This window comes from Geotrypetes seraphini, chromosome 17 (assembly GCF_902459505.1).
Source record: "Geotrypetes seraphini chromosome 17, aGeoSer1.1, whole genome shotgun sequence".
Classification (NCBI taxonomy): domain Eukaryota; kingdom Metazoa; phylum Chordata; class Amphibia; order Gymnophiona; family Dermophiidae; genus Geotrypetes; species Geotrypetes seraphini.
Genome location: NC_047100.1, coordinates 34750024 through 34769360, shown reverse-complemented (window position 1 = coordinate 34769360; position 19337 = coordinate 34750024). Strand labels below are relative to the sequence as shown.

The 19337-nt window shown below is 42.6% G+C and overlaps 2 protein-coding genes across 7 annotated transcripts in view; one reads left to right on the top strand and one right to left on the bottom strand.

Annotated features, from left to right (window-relative positions):
• CENPP (centromere protein P) overlaps nt 1–19337 on the bottom strand; it is a 366797-nt gene that overhangs the window by 125399 nt on the left and 222061 nt on the right. The gene's annotated exons all lie outside the window — the stretch shown is intronic.
• Nucleotides 1–19337, top strand: part of ECM2 (extracellular matrix protein 2) — a 46882-nt gene that overhangs the window by 19289 nt on the left and 8256 nt on the right. For all 4 annotated transcript variants that reach the window (XM_033926050.1, XM_033926051.1, XM_033926048.1 and 1 more), the window contains exons 5-8: nt 3907–4022; nt 8438–8573; nt 13623–13780; nt 16210–16349. In XM_033926050.1, the coding sequence (XP_033781941.1) occupies nt 3907–4022; nt 8438–8573; nt 13623–13780; nt 16210–16349 (550 nt within the window). The remainder of the gene's footprint in view (nt 1–3906; nt 4023–8437; nt 8574–13622; nt 13781–16209; nt 16350–19337) is intronic.

The window sequence follows — 19337 nt, the reverse complement described above, 5'->3', positions numbered from 1 at the left end:
AAGCTTTTGACTCTAAATCAAATATTGAATTTCTGCCTACATTCTCTTCGTTAATTTAAGTTTATCCTGCCCCTTCATAGAAAGGCACCATTAATTGAAGATACTGGCGCACAATAATTATGTCCAAACAATAATAGAAACCTCAGTCATAATAGAAGGTACTTGATTGTATTATTTATCATCAAACTAGGATACCCCCTTCCCCTATGATTGTTGAACTTTAAGGAAAAGTTATCACTTAAGACATAACTTTTTTTTCCTTTAGTCCTATTAGACCAGTTCAGACATAGCACAGAATATTCAGTATTTCAAATAGCCAAGCAATGGTACTCAAAATCTGCTTGATGGCTAATATAGAAATTTTGAGATCAAGTAACTCCATCAGGGAGTGGCTTTAGGTATCTGGCCAATCAGAGTTTTAGGCCACTCCAAGTGCATTCCAGAATGCACTAGGAAGGAGGCCTAAGACTCCAGTTGGCCCAGGTGCCTAAAGCCCTTTCTATGGGAGGGGTCTTATGCACCTGGGCCAATCAGAGCCTTAGGCCCTCCCTGGTGCATCCCAGGATGAATCAGGAAGGAGAAGTCTGCCATTCTGAAGAGGCGAGTCTGCCAGCTAGAGGGAGTAGGCATCCCTCCAGCTGGCCTTGCTGATAAAGGCACAGGGGGGTGTCCAGGTAGGTTTCAGGGGATCATATGTTTGCTGGGGGGGCTGCCAGCAGGAGGGTGGGCATCCCTCCTGCTGTGGATGTAGAGGAAAGGGTGCCAGTAGAAGGAAGTGGGCATCCCTCCTGCCTGAGATTGTTTTGGGGGTGGCAGCAGGAGGGATAGGGCATCCGTTCTGTCAAAGGTTGTTTCAGGGGTTCCGGCAGAAAGGAGTGAGCATCCCTCCTGCTGGTCAACATGTGGGGAGGGGGGATTCTTAGGGTCCCTGCCACTGCTGCTCACCTGATCGCAGCAGGGAAATTCCCTTGCCGCGATCAGCTCAGCAGCAATGCGATTCCCTAAATGGCATCTGTGACATGGACGCAGGTTAGAGAATCAGGGTGGTTAGGTGGGGTGACAGAGTAGCCGTGCTACACAGCTGGCTACTAGAACAGTGCTTAATAATCAACTTGGAATGCTAGGACATATAGACAACTACTGTTGAAGGTAAAGAAGAAATTTGGCTATTTCTGCCGCACAGCACATCGGACAACTATATAAGACAGATAGTTGTCATAGCTACGAAATCCCAGTTCTGTGCAACTCATGTGGTTGTTGAAGGCACAGAAAATAAGTGGCTGGTTAAGTTGAGTAGTACCAGCAGTTGTTGCAACTATGGAATGAGCCAGTTATAAAACTGGCTCAGGAACGTAGAGAATGACACATGGACAGAATTTGTTCCCGTGGGAAAACATCCTTGTGTCATTCATTAAGGAGAGAGGGAAGAATCAGAATAGGAATGGGCACAACCACTGATCTTCAAAAGCCTTTCACTGAAGAATGCTGGTGTAAAAGGACTGAGGTTGAGATAAACACTAAACAATGACATGGGATGATTTTCTCATATTGGGACAGATTGAACATAAGAACATAAGCAGTGCCTCCGCCGGGTCAGACCATAGGTACATCCTGCCCAGCAGTCCGCTCCCGCGGCGGCCCAAACAGGTCACGACCTGTCTGAATCACCAGAAGAGGCTCCCTTGCCACCTTGGTTTCTCATTGAAGTCCTATCTTCCCATCGAAGTCCTAACCCTCCGGTCTTGCACATGCACGACCTGATTGGGTTTCTATACTTATTACCTGGTTAGCTTTCTATACTTGTGTTACATCCCAGCACCTCTCTCAGTATCCCACAATCCCTTTATCCTTCAGAAATCCGTCCAATCCCTGTTTGAATCCCTGTACCGTACTCTGCCTGATCACTTCCTCCGGTAGCGCATTCCAAGTGTCCACCACCCTTTGTGTGAAAAAAAACTTCCTTGCATTTGTTTTGAACCTATCTCCCTTCAGTTTCTCCGAATGCCCCCTCGTACCTGTTGTCCCATTCAGCCTGAAGAATCTGTCCCTATCCACCCTCTCTATGCCCCTCATGATCTTGAAGGTCTCTATCATATCTCCCCTGAGCCTCCTTTTTTCCAGAGAGAAGAGCCCCAGCCTATCCAACCTCTCGGCATATGGGCAGTGTTCCAGCCCTCTTACCAGTTTCGTTGCTCTCCTTTGGACTCTCTCAAGTACTGCCATGTCCTTCTTGAGGTACGGCGACCAATATTGAACGCAGTATTCCAGATGTGGACGCACCATCGCGCGATACAATGGCATGATGACTTCCCGCGTCCTGGTTGTTATGCCCCTCTTTATGATGCCCAGCATCCTGTTGGCTTTTTTCGAGGCTGCTGCGCACTGTGCAGATGGCTTCAGTGATGCATCCACCAGCACACCCAAGTCTCTCTCAAGACTGCTGTCTCCCAACAATGCCCCCCCAATTTGTAGTTGAACAACGGGTTCTTTTTCCCTATATGCATGACCTTGCATTTTTCCACGTTAAAGCGCATTTGCCATTTGTTTGCCCAGTCTTCCAGTTTGTCCAGGTCCCTTTGTAGGTCCTCACACTCCTCCCTGGACCTAACTCTGCCGCACAGTTTGGTATCGTCTGCAAATTTTATAACCTCGCACTTTGCCTCCTTTTCCAGGTCATTGATAAATATGTTGAAGAGTAACGGCCCCAGCACCGATCCCTGTGGAACACCGCTCGTGACTCCCCGCCAGTCAGAATATTGTCCCTTTACTCCGACCCTCTGCAGTCTACCCGACAACCAGTGCTCGATCCATCTGTGCACATCCCCTCCCACCCCGTGGTTCCACAGCTTCCTAAGCAGCCTTTCATGTGGCACCTTGTCGAAAGCCTTTTGAAAATCGAGGTAAATGATGTCTATAGGTTCCCCATTGTCCACCCGACTGCTTATTCCCTCAAAGAAGTACAGAAGGTTCGTTAAGCATGACCTTCCCTTACAGAATCCATGCTGGCTTGTTCTCAGTAGGCCATTTCTCTCGATGTGCTCGCAAATACTGTCCTTGATCATAGCTTCCACCATCTTCCCTAGATCCATCAAGCCCAGGATCCTATTTCCAACAGTGGCCAACCCAGGTCCCAAGTACCTTGTAGAAACCCAAAGAGTAGCAACATTCCAGAGCTGAGATTGTGATGTCATATTGCCTCAGTCCACCAATACCTAAGAGCCAAACTCATCAGTAATGTCACAATGGCTGACTGAGGTTGAGATAGACACTAAAGAATGACACATAATGATTCCCTGTGATTATCCGTGGGGATGGGGACAAATTCTATCCTTGTGTCATTCTCTAGGAGCATAAAACCTTAAAAGGACAGTTAAAACTCAACTGAAATTAGTTAGAAATCAGGTCAAGAGTAGGACTCTTTAGCCTGTCATCCAGTTGAGTGATAGATGAAATACTGAACATCTATGTTGCAAAAATATCCTTAAGGGCCAAGTCAAAAGAACGATTTTCTTCCTCTGTTTCCATCTGCTGATAGAGGGACTGGTCTGATAGGATACTATGGAAGGGGGTAATTTTATAAAGTTTCTTCAAACGGTAAAGTATGTTTTACATTTAGAAAACTGTGTGGGGGTATATACGAATGTAAGTATACATGCCAACAAGAGCACATGTAGTTTTACATAGACTGCATAGAGTGGTTACACACATATATTCTTCCTTTGGCGTAGGTATATAATTGAGCACTACTGGGGATAGTCATAAAGGCACAAAAGACACCAATGCTGCCTTCATAAAATGATAAAAGTACTGCAGACTAAATATCTAAATTACAGCATTAACATATCAATACTTTTACTTTTTCTGAGTTGAAAAACTGCTATAAAAATATTTTCTTCCGTATTCTAGGCAATTCAATAAATTCCATTCCTAATGAAGCATTTAATGGGATGCCAAACTTAGAAATTATTGATCTTAGCAAAAATAACATCACTTCTAACGGCTTTGGTCCACAAGCATTTAAGGTACGAAGCATTTCATATTAAAAGTGATTACTCGAAACAAATACCAGTGATCATAACTGAATGAGTGAATTCTAGAATTGTGTGCCTTGACGCCACCTTACTTTCTAACTGGATGAGGGAACATAGGAGAAGCGTCGGAGCTGCAGCATCAGGGGTCCTCTGAGAACAAAAACTTTGATTTTGAAAAGCACCATGAAGGTGAGGGGAAGGGAGATGGCCCGACAGGGGGTAGAAATGCCCGGACCGCGGGGCCCAAGGCAGCTGCCCTGTTTGCCCTCCACTAACGTTGGCCCTGCAACTAGGGTTGTAATCTTCAATAGGACGATGCCCCTAGTAATTAATCTCAAAGCCGCTATCCTCCGTGCACACAAACCCTTCGCCGCCGCCACCCTCCTCGAAATCACGCTTACCATTAGTACTGGAAACTGGCTGCCACCGTCAATACTGTATTCTGTTCTGGTGCGGAGCTTTGAACATCTGTGCATGCTCAAAGCCTGCCCCCACCGAGATTCTCAGAGAAGGCAGGAGCTGGCAGGCCTTGAGCATGTGCAGATGCTCGAGGCCTTGCACCGGATCAGAATACAGCATCGACGGTGGCAGTAGGTTTCCAGTACTAATGGTAAGCGTGATGTCAGGGAGTGGGGCGTGCATGGAGGATAGTGGCTTCGAGATTCATCACAGGGGGGCATGTATTCAGCAGGGAGAATGGGGGGGAGGGGAATCGTTCTATTGAAGATTACAGCCCTGGTCATCGGGAGTTGAATGGGAATAGCCATACCATTGGTCTGGTAGTGGCTCAAGTATAAACAAAGACCTCCAATTTTGGCCCCAAAATCTCAGTTTATATTCGAGTATATACGGTACTTTGATCAGAGGAGTATTTTCTTCCCAGTCCTATTGTAAAACTGTTATCTGAAAGAAGAGGCTCTTCTAGACAGTAGTGGGAGCTGACGGTGAGAATGGATGACTATGTCATAGTACTACGTATTTGCTCGATTGGACTTCTGTGCAGATCCACATGCAAAACCACCAAAGTAAGTACCTCTTTAATGCAAGGTACTTACTTTGTACACCTTCATTGGATCAATTTATCTGCAATCCTGCTAGGAGCAATGACTAATACAGTTGCCTAGGTCAACAGAACCAGACATGGGTGTGGTTCATATAAAAAGAGATGGGCCCTCTTAAAGTCCAGTATGGACAGAAACTGCTTATTTGGGGGAAAAAGTGAGAAGTACTAAGGATGGATTGATGTGAAAAACTGATGCCACCTTTGGCAAGAACTTTGAGTGGTTTGAAAAACTATTCTGTTATGGCGAAATTGTAAAATAAGAGACAATACTTGCAGTCTAATTACTCTTCTGCTATTAAAAACAAAACGTTTTATGATAAGTAATTCAGCCCTGCCAACTCTGCAGGCTTAAGCAGAGGCTTTCTGAGCTAAACCAGAAAAATACTAAGATCCCATAGTCTGATGATTTCCTGAATGATAGCTTTGTACTCTATAAGCCTTTCATAAAATTAGCCAGGTTTCTATGCAAGAGAAGAGATTTCAAAACCTCTTAGGTACAAATGAACAAGAGGCAGGCTTTCTTGATCGGAAAGGAAACTTTGGAATGAAGGGGGATAGGACAAAAGTGGAAGGGAGTAGACTCAGGAGTAGGCTAAGAAAATACTACTTTACATAAAGGCTGGAAGATGGGTGAATAGCTTCTCCCTGAATGATACTTTGACAAACTGTTTTCAGTTCCGAGGTTATTTGAAGAGCTTTAATTTGTTTATGGAGGAATTTGATATATATGTAAGTTTATGTTTTTTCTGGTTTGGGGAGAAGCATATTGATGATTTTTCATTTTTATGTACAATTTTATAAGAACCATTTTGGGCATTTAAAATACGCTTCACAGATGGAAAACGCTTGACACATTGCAATACCATCACACAGGGCCAGATTCTAGAAAATGTGCCCACATCAAGTGCCACTAGGCACCCAAATTGCAGCCATCTAGCAACGCCTAAGTTCAGGATCAACGCCTAACTTTTATTTGGCTTAATCTGCATGGTAATTGACCGTGCCAGTTTTCAACCAATTAAAAAAAAAATTAAACAATTTAAGAGTTCTGCGCTGAACTCTTAGGATACCTATCGACGCCTAACTAACTGCTCCTCCTCCTCCTTTCTCCATCTCTGTAAATAATACTGTAATTGGTCCAGTCTCCTCTACTCGCAATCTTGGAGTGGTCTTCGATTCTGTCCACTCATTTTCTACGTATATCCAACAAGCTGCTAAGATCTGTCGCTTCTCTCTCTTCAATATCACCAAAATTTGCCACTTCCTCTCTGAGCACACTACCTGGACCCTTGACCAAGCTCTCGTAACCTCACACTTAGATTACTGCAATCTACTCCTAACTGTCAACTCTCCCCCTTGCAATCTGTGCAAAACTCTGCTGCACGACTCATCTTCTACCAACCTTGCTACGCTCATGTCACTCTTCTCCTTAAATCACTTCACTGCCTCCCTATCTGTCATTGCATACAGTTCAAGATCTTATTGCTGACCTATAAGTGTGTTCATTCTTCTGCCCCTCAATATCTCTCCTCTCTCCTTATACATCTCCCAGAGAACTCCCTTCCTCAGATAAGTCACTCGTAATTTTACCCTTTTCCTCCACTGCCAATTCCAGACTTCATTCCTTTCATCTAGCTGTCCCCTAGGCCTGGAATAAATTACCCGAGTTTGTCCATCAAGCCCCTTCCTTTGTTTAAAAGCAGACTGAAAACCCACCTTTTTCATATAGCTTTCAATCCTTAACCCTACTCCTCTACCGCTGATTAACCATTACCCTTAACTGTTCCATGATATCCTGTTTGTCTTTGGGAAGCAGAGCTGATGTCATAAAGCCTCATAAGAACATAAGAATTGCCGCTGCTAGGTCAGAACAGTGGTCCATCGTGCCCAGTAGTCCGCTCACGTGGCGACCCTCTGGTCAAAGACCAGCACCCTAACCGAGACTAGCCCTACCTGGTTCAGCAGGAACTTGTCTAACTTTGTCTTGAATCCCTGGAGGATGTTTTCCCTTATGACAGACTCCGGAAGAGCGTTCCAGTTTTCTACTACTCTCTGGGTGAAGAACTTCCTTACGTTTGTACAGAATCTATCTCCTTTTTAACTTTAGAGAGTGCCCTCTCGTTCTCTCTACCTTGGAGAGGGTGAACAACCTATCTTTATCTACTAAGTCTATTCCCTTCAGTATCTTTTCGAGTGAGAAGAGGCTCAGTTTCTCCAATTTTTCGCTGTACAGCAGCTCCTCCAACCCCTTATCCATCTTAGTCGCTCTTCTCTGGACCCTTTTGAGTAGTCCGTGTCCTTCTTCATGTACGGCGACCAGTGCTGGACGCAGTACTCCAGGTGGGGGCGCACCATGGCCTGGTACAGCGGCATGATAGCCTTCTCCGATCTGTTCGTGATCCCCTTCGCTATCATTCCTAGCATTCTGTTTGCCCTTTTCGCTGCTGCCGCCACACATTGCATGGACGGTTTCATCGACTTATCGATCAGAACTCCCAAGTCTCTTTCCTCATTCCACCAATAACAGCCAACCTCTTCAGTGATGTCACAATGGCTTGATTGTTCTGTACTCTCCTCTGCCCTCCAACCCAGCCAGACGATTAACCGTTCCCCTTAACTGTATCCATGACATCCTGTTTGTCTGTCTTGCCTGTTTAGATTGTAAGCTCTTTCGAGCAGGGACTGTGTTTTCTTACTCTTTGTGACTCTGTACAACGCTGCGTGCATCTGGTAGCGCTATAGAAATAATTGTAGTAGTAGCAGTAGTAGATGCCCTCCCATGCCTAACAACACCTAACTATGCCTATCACAAACAGTAGGTATGGTTAGGGTGGGGAATAGACATGATTGAGTTAAGCGTCGTTAGGCATCCACCGTAGGCACCGCCAAATTAGGCGACTAAGAAGCTAGCTTTAATGGAGTGGTGCCTATGTCTAAGATGACTAGTGATGCCAAAGTTTGCTTAGGTCCTGCTAGGTATGATTCTATAAAAAGCGTCTAGTGGTTGATTGATAACGGTGCTGAGTGGTGCTTACATTGTAGGTGCAGTTAGGCATCGTTTATAGAATCCGGCCCATATGGTCTATATTTCTCATCTGTAACAATCTTAACCAATATTGCAGTCCATCAATTCTGAGCCTCTATAAAGGGACCTGTGTGTCTCAAAAACTCATGCATTGCACATTTCTTGGTCCGATAAAAGATGCCCATCTACAAAGAAAACATTTAGCTCCAGGACTATTAAAAATGAAACTACAAAGCAAACTCATTCTACAGATGACATTAATCAGCAATACAAATGTGTATTTAATAAAAACACTGCTTTTCTTCTCCTTCCAATAAGACCCTGAAAAATTTGAAACGCTTATACCTGGATGGAAACGCCCTGGCAAAGTTCCCCTCTGATTTACCATCAACACTGGAAGAAGTGAAAATAAATGAAAACAACCTCCAGGTCATTGATGAACACAACTTAGAAGGTAATTAACACCTATATATTACAAGGACTGACCCAGTGATTCAATTGCTCAGCCAAGCTTCTAGTCTTCAATCTAGCCTGCAGTCCCAGTGGAAAGGAGTCTCAAACATTGTATAGTGGTGACAGCTCAGACTTAGGATGCAGACAAACCAGATTCTGGAAAGAATTGCCACTTTCTCCCTCCTAAAACGGTTACTACAACGATTAGGTTAGCCAGAAGAGCAATTAGAAATGGGGAGGAAATGTTCTGAAGGGTCAGTGCTAACTGAACTGAAAGCCCAAAAAACAAGAACAGGCCATTCGCCAAAATAATAATATAAATTTTAAAACTACATTATACAGTAATTTGAAAACAAAACTGTTTAATCCAGAAGTTTTCAATCCTCAAGTATCCACTAGCTTTGCCAGTCGAGTTTGCAGGATATCCACAATTAATATGCTTGAAAGATTTCTGAATACAATAGTAGCACTGAATGCCAAACTACCTCATGTTTACTTTTTGTAGATTATTTTAAATACCCAACCAGTTATGGGGTACTCAAGAATAGGACTGAGAGCACCATTTTAAAAAAGTTTCTCCTACATTTAGGCTCCTCCCATTACCCATGACAAAAACACGTTAAGAGAAAGGTTAGCAAACAAAAAGATTTTCCCCATAACAATGGAAGCCAGTGATTAGGGCTGGCACATGTCAGGCGGCGCTGGTATGGCAATCAGTGTCCTTACTGTGGATGGGCAGACTAAATGGGCCATTTGGCCTTTATCTGCCCTCATGTTTCTATGTATGTTGACATTAGTTATTATGAATGTTTTATTGTAACCTGCTCAGAACGGTGGATGTAGCGGGCTATAAACTTTTTAAACAAATAAATAAAATTGTGTGGTATGTAATAGTTTATGGTGTTCCAGGTACTTTGTGATTTGATTTGTTACCACGCATTCTAATAGCTTGAAATGAAGTGGGATTGAAGTTGTTGGTCTGTAATTTTTATCATCGTTTATTTCTCCATTTTGATCTTTTGGGATGAGTGTTAGAATTTTTTCTAAGTGTTTGGTGAATATTCCTTTTTCTAGTGAGTCGTTCAACCAATATATTTTTGATTGATTTTTTTTTTTTTGTAGGAAAATTAATGAGCACTGAGATTTGGTGTATTTGGGTAGTAATCTTATTAACTCTGTTTCTGTGATTGGGGAGAATTTCTACCAGTACCTATCTGCTCAGCATTTTGTATGTGGTGGGTCTTCTCTCTTTTTTGATTTTATACTGTTTCCTATATCAGACCGGTGATAGACATCGCCTTAAAACACCAGATAAAGATCCACTCATCTGCCGCCGACATACAACTGTACCTAACGCTAGGATCAAACTGATATGCCCACATCTCCAAACTACACAACTGCCTCTCAGAAATAAAAAGCTGGATACGGAGAGCTGACCCTGAACTCACCTCTAGAGCAAGGGTGTCAAGTTCAATCCCATAAGGGGCCAAAATCTAAAATACAGGCTAAGTCGCGGGCCGAATATTTTACTAAGATATTTAGTCTTAGTAGAAATAGAGATCCTTCCTCACCCTTAGACACCAGTGGCACAGTCAGGCACTTGTGTGGAGTGCCCTGCTTCACCTAGCTTTTACACTGGGACTGGGTACTTCTGCCTGAAAATGGGTACTGAGGCAGTATGGTAAGGAGCTTGGAGCACTGCTGGGAGTAGGACAGTGCATTCAGGCGCTTGGAGCGTCATTGGGACCAGGGCTGCACAATCAAACACTTAGATGCGGCACAGTCACCACAGGCCACATAAAATGGCCAGGCGGGACGTTTTCATCCCCCCAGGCCTTGTGTTTGGCACGTGTGCTCTAGAGAATCGGCCCTGACAGCCAGGCTTGAACTACTTTTGCCATTTCTGTTATACAATGTTTCCCATGCTATCTTCTACCATATTATGTCTCAGAGTGTGGCACAGGGGTTAGAGCTACAGTCTCAGCACCCTGAGGTTGTGGGTTCACACCCACACTGCTCCTTCTGACCCTGGGTGAGTCCCTTGGTCCCTCATTGCCCCAAGTATATTAGATTATGAGCCCGCCAGGATAGAGAAAAATGCTTGAGTACCTGAATAAATTCATGTAAACCGTTTTGAGCTCCCCTGAGAGAATGGTATAGAAAATTGAAGAAATAAATAGTACTTCTATGCAGTTCACTGCATTTCCTTGTTAGTGTGAGTTCTAATGTGGTCTACTTTTACTTTGAGAAAGGTTGCCAGTTCAGCCGTTAGGGTATTTGTTGATTTAGTTGGGTTAGCTAGGAAGTGCGTTATTTGAAATCACTTTTTCGAATCTGGGTTTCCTTTTCCAATTTGTTTGGAATAATATTTACATTTGGTTCGTTTGCTTTGGGTTTTGTAGTGATTGATCTTTTTCCTCCATAAGATTTTGTCTTCTTCAGTTTGCTGGTCATTACATTTTCTTTCTAGGACACTGCTTTCCCATTTCAGTGATAATACACAGTTCTTCTGTGAACCAGAGGGAGTTTCTTCTATCCATGATTTTGTTTTTCAAAGTACTTCAACATTCTCATTGCATTTGTTGATCGCTAGGGCTTTTTCTTGCCTGTGAAATTTTTCATCCATTTTTTGCCAGAATATTATCTATTTTACCTCTTGTTTCTTTGGCAATTCTAACCATATTATGGGTGTCTAGATTTTTGCTATTATCTATCCTCTTTATTGCTTATTATAAAGCCAAGTTGGTGACTTTTATTGTGGGGTTTTTGGAAGGATAGAATCTCTAGATCTATGTCTTCCAGGAAAGAGAGAAACCCTAAAGTGTCTTTGTCTTCTGTTTTGTCTAAGTGTATGTTCAGGTCTGTCATGCAGTTGGTCTTGCAGAATTAGCTTGATTAGGAAGGCTTCTATTCATTTCCCTGGTAGGCAATAGCAGATGACGCAGTTTAGTTTGCCTTTTAGGGAAGGGTCTTTTATTTTGCATGCTATGATTTCCAGGGATTCTGAGAGGTAATCATTGGTTATGATGACTTCAAAAGAGTTTTTATAGATGATTGATACCCCTCTTACTCTTTTTTTACTTTCTGCATAGATGTAGTATTTTATAACCATATGGAAGGTGGTGTCTTATTGCTGGGTTATCCTGTAATTGCAACCAGGTTTCAATTACTAGTAATAATCTTGATTGGTCTTGCTAGTCCCTGATTAATTCCGTTTTGTTTATCAGGGATCTTGCATTAATACAGTAACCACGGATTGTGAGCATGGAGTTGTTTGAGGAGCAGCTATGTTTAACCTTTTGGATCATTTTGGGGCATGGTAGGAATTGCACATGTGTGGATGCTCAAAGCCTCCCTCTTCACCAGCTGCCCACCAAACTGTGCTGTCCTGGGAGGGAGGGGATTAGGGACAGGAAGGGGAGATGCTGGACACTTGGGAGGAGGATAGGATAAGGGAAAGGCTGAAAACTTGGGGGCATGGAAAAGGGGCATAATGGCTATTGGCTTGGGGGCATGGAAAGGGGCATAGTGGCTATTGTCTTGGGGACATGGAAAAGGGGCATAGTGGCTACTTGGGGGGAGGGAGGCAAGGGGTGTGATGGTAGAGTTTTCAGGGGGCAAGGAAGGTGTGATGTGGACACTTGAGTGTAGGAGAAGGGCTTTAAGGTGCCTCTGGGGAGTAATGTAAGGCTGAAGGTTCATCTAAGGCAGGGGTGTCAAAGTCCCTCCTCGAGAGCCACAGTCCAGTCGGGTTTTCAGGATTTCCCCAATGAATATGCATGAGATCTATTAGCATACAATGAAAGCAGTGCATGCAAATAGATCTCATGCATATTCATTGGGGAAATCCTGAAAACCCGACTGGATTGCGGCACTCAAGGAGGGACTTTGATACCCCTGATCTAGGGCATAAGATGCTTTGGGCTGGCCCTGACTAATTTGATGAAATTGCAGCAGAGAAATAACACAAAATAAGCTTTGCTGGGCTAAATCAAAATCCATCAAGTCTAGATCCTGTCTGACAATGGCTAGTCTGGGTCATAAACTCCTAGCAAATCCCAACATGTTGAATTATTTCTCATAGCTCAGGTTCTCTTGCCTACCTGGCTGATAATTTTTAATGGACTTTTCCACCAGGACTTTGTCCAAATCTCTTTTGAATTCTGCTGTGTTAGTTTCCTTGGCCACATCCTCTGTCAACAGATTCCACAGCTTAAGTATGGTAGCTTAAGTATGTGTGAAAATAAATATTCTATGAATGAAAGGCAATATTTATTGATGCAGTAGAATGATACAAATATTAGAAATGGCCTGCAGTATTTGCATTTAGATCACACCTTTTAAATAGTAGTTAAAGGCAGGTGCAGTAGGTATTTCTAAAGCAAATGAAATCAACCATCGTAGACTACTACAGGCCCAGTTTCTGATGTAAAAACCCAAACAAAAGACTGTTGAACTTTTTGGAATTCTTTCTGGACCCTTTTTACATGAGGACATTGATCTAAAGGGGATTTTATGGTACTAAAAGCCCATGTGTATCACCATCTTTGTATTATTCTTTTGTTGATCTTATAAGTAGTACCATAACCAAAAAAAAAATCCAGATTGCTCCAGGATAAATGCAGCTATTAGAACTCTGCACTAGCAAAATAACATGAAGTGTAAATTGTATGACAAAATTTGAAATCTTATTTGGTTGTTTACAAGTCCTTAGAGCAGTGACTCGCAAATTTTCCAGCCGGCGGCACACTAAATCCAGTGCCCCGGCTGAAAGGCACCTGGAAGTGCGCGGAGGCCCATCTGGCCACGACCTGCTTCGGTAGAGAGATCCGGGAGGTGCGGGGAGAAGAGGAGAAACGCCGGCCGACTTCCTAAAGGATATGCGGCTCGCCACGAGAGGCACATCCTGTAGGCACACAGCCAGTGTGGAAACTCTCTTCCTTGCCACTGTGTTGTGGCACACCATTTGCGATACACTGCCTTAGAGCTTGGAACCCAAAGGAAATGTAATAAATTTGAAATTTTTTATTACCAACTGCTGTATTTTCAGGATTACATAACTTGGTGACTTTGGAGCTGGAAGGCAATCAGCTTAGTGAAGGAAATATTGACCCTTTAGCTTTCAAGCCACTAAAACGCCTATCCTATTTACGCCTGGGCAGAAACAAATTTAGAACCATACCACAAGGACTTCCCACATCTATTCAGGTACAGTTTTTGGTTTTCAATCATCTGTGGTCTACAAAGTTTCCTTAAGAATAAACTGTTAAAATAATAATTATAGTATTACGCTAATATATTTTATTATAGTAAAACACCTAGGGTTGAACTTTTGTTTGAAGAAAGTGGCATATAATATAACATGGTAGCATACGAAGGTATGCAAAATACTAATTTGCAACTGTAAACAAGAATGAATGGTAGATTTAGCTTTCCAGATGCCAGATGGATTAATTGCCTTAAGTAGAAGATCAGAGTCCATAACAAAGTAATGCATCATTCATCCCAATGTGATTTAAAGGAAACTATAGCTGTTGAATAATGATAATAATAATAATAATAATAATAACTTTATTCTTGTATACCGCAATACCATGGAAGTTCAATGCGGTTAACAATAGAAGAGACTGTACATTTACAGCGATGATACATATTACAGTGTTGTTACATTTACAGAGATGTTACATAAATAGCAGTAATAAAAAGGCATATACTAAAGAAGAGACTGTACGTATACAGCGATGTTACATGTTATAGCGGTGGTAAATGGAGGCAATGAAAAGGCAGGGCAATTAGATAAAACAGAGATTGAGAAAGAGAGGCCATAGTGGCTTGGGAGGGGGGCGTAGTCAGAGGGAATGGAGGCATGTCGAGGTCAGGAGGGTGCAGGGAAGGAGGGAAGGCAGCGTTAGCGGAATTTGTCGAAGAGGTAGGTTTTTAGTGACTTCCTGAACAGGTGGTAGGGCGGGGAGTTGGAGATGAGGGCGGTAAGGCAATTGTTCCATTTGCCCGCTTGGAATGCTAGGGTTCTATCAATGAATCTCTTGTAGAGGCAGCCTTTTAGGGAGGGAAAGGTGAATAGGTGGGCGTTTTGTGTGCGAGAGGGGCCTGCTATTTCAAGGTGCTCAGACAAGTAGATTGGGGAAGATCCTGTAAGAGTTTTGAATCAGAGGCAGGCGAACTTAAAGATGATCCTTGCCTCTACTGGAAGCCAATGGAGTTTGGTGTAGTAGGGGCTAACATGGTCGTATTTTTTGAGATCATAGATGAGGCGGACGGCCGCATTTTGGACTGTTCTAAGACGTTTGATGGTATTTTTATAGGATCCCAGGTAAATAATGTTGCAGTAGTCTAATATGCTTAATACCAGAGATTGAACGAGTAGACGGAAGGCTTGGTGGTCGAAGTAGCGTTTGATGGTGCGCAGTTTCCAGAGGGTACAGAAACATTTTTTCACCTGGGCACTGGTATGGTCATCGAAGGTTAGGGTGCGGTCCAGGATGACTCCAAGGATTTTTATGGTGGGTAAGATAGGGTAATCTAGCCCATTCAATCTGAGGGAAGTGTTTGTTAATTTGTGGTTGGGACTCGCTAGGAAGATTTTGGTTTTTTCAGAGTTCAATTTTAATGATCAAGCAACACTTTTATTTAATATCTCCCAGGGGAGGGGAGGGGGGAGTGAAATGGTAAATACCTGGAATGCTCTCCTACAGGTCATAAGAAGAGATGAAAAATGGTAATGGAATTCAAAAATATGTGCAATAAACATAAAAATTTCCTAAATGGAAAGAGAATTGAATCAAAAGAAACTTATTGGCACTTAGACAACTCTAGTAATGGTTAATAATGCCAGACTTCTATGGTCTGTGCCCCTAGAAACAGAAAGGAGAGGGTAGAACAGTAGCGTAGTAAAGGGGGAAGGGTGGATGAGTGCCATCATCGCGGGGGCACCGGCACCTCTCCTCCTGTCCGCCCTCCGTGTATCTCTTAAAATGTTTGCAGGCGCGACCAGCATCTTCCGCTTGCTGCTCACGCTGGCCTTGGCACCCTTTTGATGTCATTTTCTGGTCATGGGACAGGATGGGTGATGCGGTTCTTTATTCAAGAAAGCATGGGACAGGCATGTGGGATCTCTTAGAGAAAGAGGAGATAGTGGATGCTATGGATGGGCCAGTTGGCCTTTATCTGCCATCATGTTTCTATAACCATAGCTCAATGACATCACAATGCAAGTGTTAAGAGTCTTAGCCAATAGGGAGAGGAGGAGATGCTGTGGATGGACAGATAGGATGGGCCATTTGGCCTTTATCTGCCATCATGTTTCTATGTCACCATCAAGTCAACATAAGGGGCCTTCATCTACTTAAATATTGTAAGAGCCAGTTTATGCAAAGCCTTAAACGGTTTATGTTGCCTTAATTCACATACCCCCTCTTTTACTAAGGCACGCCAATTGAGCGTGCGCTAAATGCCAACACGTCCATAGAATAGTAAAAGGACCCCATAGTTACTATTTTTTAGTAATGTTTTTGTATTCTATTTCCATTTTATTGTAAACTAAATCTGGGTTATGTGTTTAAAATGGAGGAAGTAAATAATCAATGAAAGCATATTTATTTCATATCCATTACTTGTAGGAACTATATCTGGATAATAATCAGATTGAAGAAATTTCAGAAATGTGCTTCAATAAGACAACAAATATACACACAATTGTACTGAAAAATAATAACCTAGAGGAAAGTAGGATAGCCCCTTTGGCCTGGATACACCATGAGTAAGTATCTAATAGCTTCATGTACATTTCTTAGATTTAATGACAAAGATTCCAGATAGACCAGTTTCTCTCTATATTTTATCTGGTTGTGCTTTTATCTAGTACAAATCTTTTACGACAGTGGTTCTTAAACCTATTCTCAGCCAATGGGGTTTTCAAGATATCCTTAATGAATACGCATGAGGCAGATTTGCATGCCTGTCACCTCTGTTATATGCATACAAATCTGCCTCATGCATATTCATTAGGGATATCTTGAAAACTCAACAGGACCTCTCAGCAGCCCCTCGTATACATGTACAGACATTTTCTTAACAAATATCCATCAGTCCAATATGTTTTGGGGTATAATCGCCTGCATCAGAGGCAGATATATCTTTGTCAATAAGTCAGACTCCACATATATATACCTACCTACAAACAAACAAACAAACATGTATGAATATAAGAATCAACCTTAAGAAAAGCAACAACAAAAGAGCCAAGAACAGAAGTGAAAATATATGAAAAAATAAAAATATTACAAGTTATTAGGGCTGCTGCAGTTAATGTATTAATTATTAATCAGAATTTTAAAGTTTAATCCCACTTTAGCGTCTCACGTCTCCTCCAAACATCTCTTCTGCTCTCTTCCATTCCCAACCTTGTTCTCAGCACAATCTGGCATCTTTTCCCTCAACCATAATTCAATATTACCCCTCTTCCCAGTATACCTTAAAGGTAAAGAACATAAGAACATAAGAAGTTGCCTCCGCTGGGTCAGACCAGAGGTCCATCCTGCCCAGCGGTCCGCTCCCGCGGCGGCCCATCAGGTCTATCACCTGTGCAGTGGTCCCTGAATATTCCTATATCCTACCTCTACTCCTATCTGTACCCCTCAATTCCCTTATCTTCTAGGAACTTATCCAAACCTTCTTTGAAGCCCTGTAATATATAGGTAGTCTTCTGTTGGTCTGAACCTTTCCATCTAATCTGTCCCACCTATGCAGAAACAGGAAGAGATGTCAGCGGCAGTGGGATTAGCCAGAGTGAAAGCTTCAGACTAGGCCGCAGGCCTTGAAGACCACCTTCAAGGTAGAATAACTGGATAGGGAATTGAGGGGGGGCAGGTGCTGCATCTGTGTGGGGGGAGGGAGTGAACCGCAGACCCGTGAGCAGAAGTGGAGTGACCACAGCAGTGAGCTTCAGCAGCAAACAGAGGAGGGAGGGAAGAGAAAGGAGAGATGTTGGATCTGGGAGTGGGAGAGAGGAAGATTATCAGTCCTATAGGGAAGGTAGATGGGATTTAATATACTGCCTTTCTGTGGTTACAATCAAAACGGTTTACATATTAGATACAAGTCCTTATTTTGTACCTTGAACAATGGAAGGTTAAGTGACTTGAAAAGAATCACAAGGAACTGCGATTGATTAAAATTAAAAATGTTAATTGAAATGCAGCCATACAAGTTATACCACCTCGCTAATAACCATATGGAGAGCACATACTGCTGATACAGTAAAACAAAAAAAAATTCAATTGAAGAAAGGGAAAATAAAGGTTTACTTGGACCTCCCCGCAAACACTACAGCACAGAACAGCAGCTCAAGAGACTTCAGAATATCCAAAACACATTAGTAAAACTGCCAACAGGATCCAAGATATTTAATCAAATCACTATCATTATTTTCTGAACACTGGCTATCACACTCAAGTCCCGTTCCTCTTTCACGCACAAAAGTTCTTCACCTCCTAAACTTCCTTCAGGTTTTGCAGTGCAAATGCATGACCTTGCATTTCTTAGCATTAAATCTTAATATTAAGTCTTAGCTGCCAAATTTCAGACCATTCTTCAAGATTCGTTAGGTACTTCCTCCTGTTATTCACACCATCAGGGGTGTCGACTCTATTGCAGATTTTGGTATCATCCACAATGAGTCAAATCTTATCTGACAGCCCTTCAGCAATATTGCTTACACCAGTGGTGAACAAGATCACTGGTAATCTAGGGTAACCCCAAGTTATTGAAATGAGTCTACTGGACTAATATTAGTACCAAATAAAAAAAAGATCTGCAGGTAATCGTTTTGTCTGGATTCAGTGATGTGTATGTAGACATTGAGCAGTTGAATTAAGGCATGTTTGAGGACAGGAAATATGAGTTTTTTGGATCTGTGTAAAGTAGGAATAGAATAGGATCAGCATAAAAGAGAAAAGAAGTGGCAAAACTTTGAATTAAAATAGTAAAAGGCCACAGAAAAAGATTGCATAAAGCTGGGGAGAGGATGGATCCTTGTGGAAAAACACACTGAAGAGGTTTTAAACTTGATTTTTCAGTGGGCGTAATGACTCTATAAGCAAGGTCATAAAGAATGACCAAAACCAATACAGTACTATGTCAGCTAGGACTAGTGAAACCAACTAAGACAACAGACAAGAATGTCAATGAGATCAAATGTGGCTGAAAGATCTAAAGAGCTACAAAACGTTTATCCAATATGAAGAGCACTTTGCTAAGAACTGCTGTCAGAATGATTTTTATACTACAAGAGGAACTGAAATTTTTTATACTTACATATTGGGGCAAATTCCATAAACGGCGTCCCAATTTTAGGCGGCCTACTGCTGTCTAACCACCAATTGGGATGCATGTTTAAAAAAAAAAAGAAAAATTCCGGGCAGGTCGCCTATGTTGTAGGCACCTCCGTGAGTCTAGGGAGGTGCGTAGGGCTGCCCAAACTCACTTAAGGGCTTGTTCAGAAGTGGCTTTAGGCGAGCTTAGGTGGCCCTAGGTGCCTTCCTAGGCCTGCGATAGGCACCTGACAAAATGCTGGCCTACATTTCAAACAGCCACAGCCACTGAGTTTATCACATTCGTCCTGCTGATGATGTTTGCGGGGGGCGGGGGAAGGCAGGAGGGATTGGGCATCCCTCCTGCAGGTAGTCTTGCTGCGGCTGCTAAACTGATTGCAGCAGGGAGATTCCCTGCTCAGTGGCAATGTGATTCT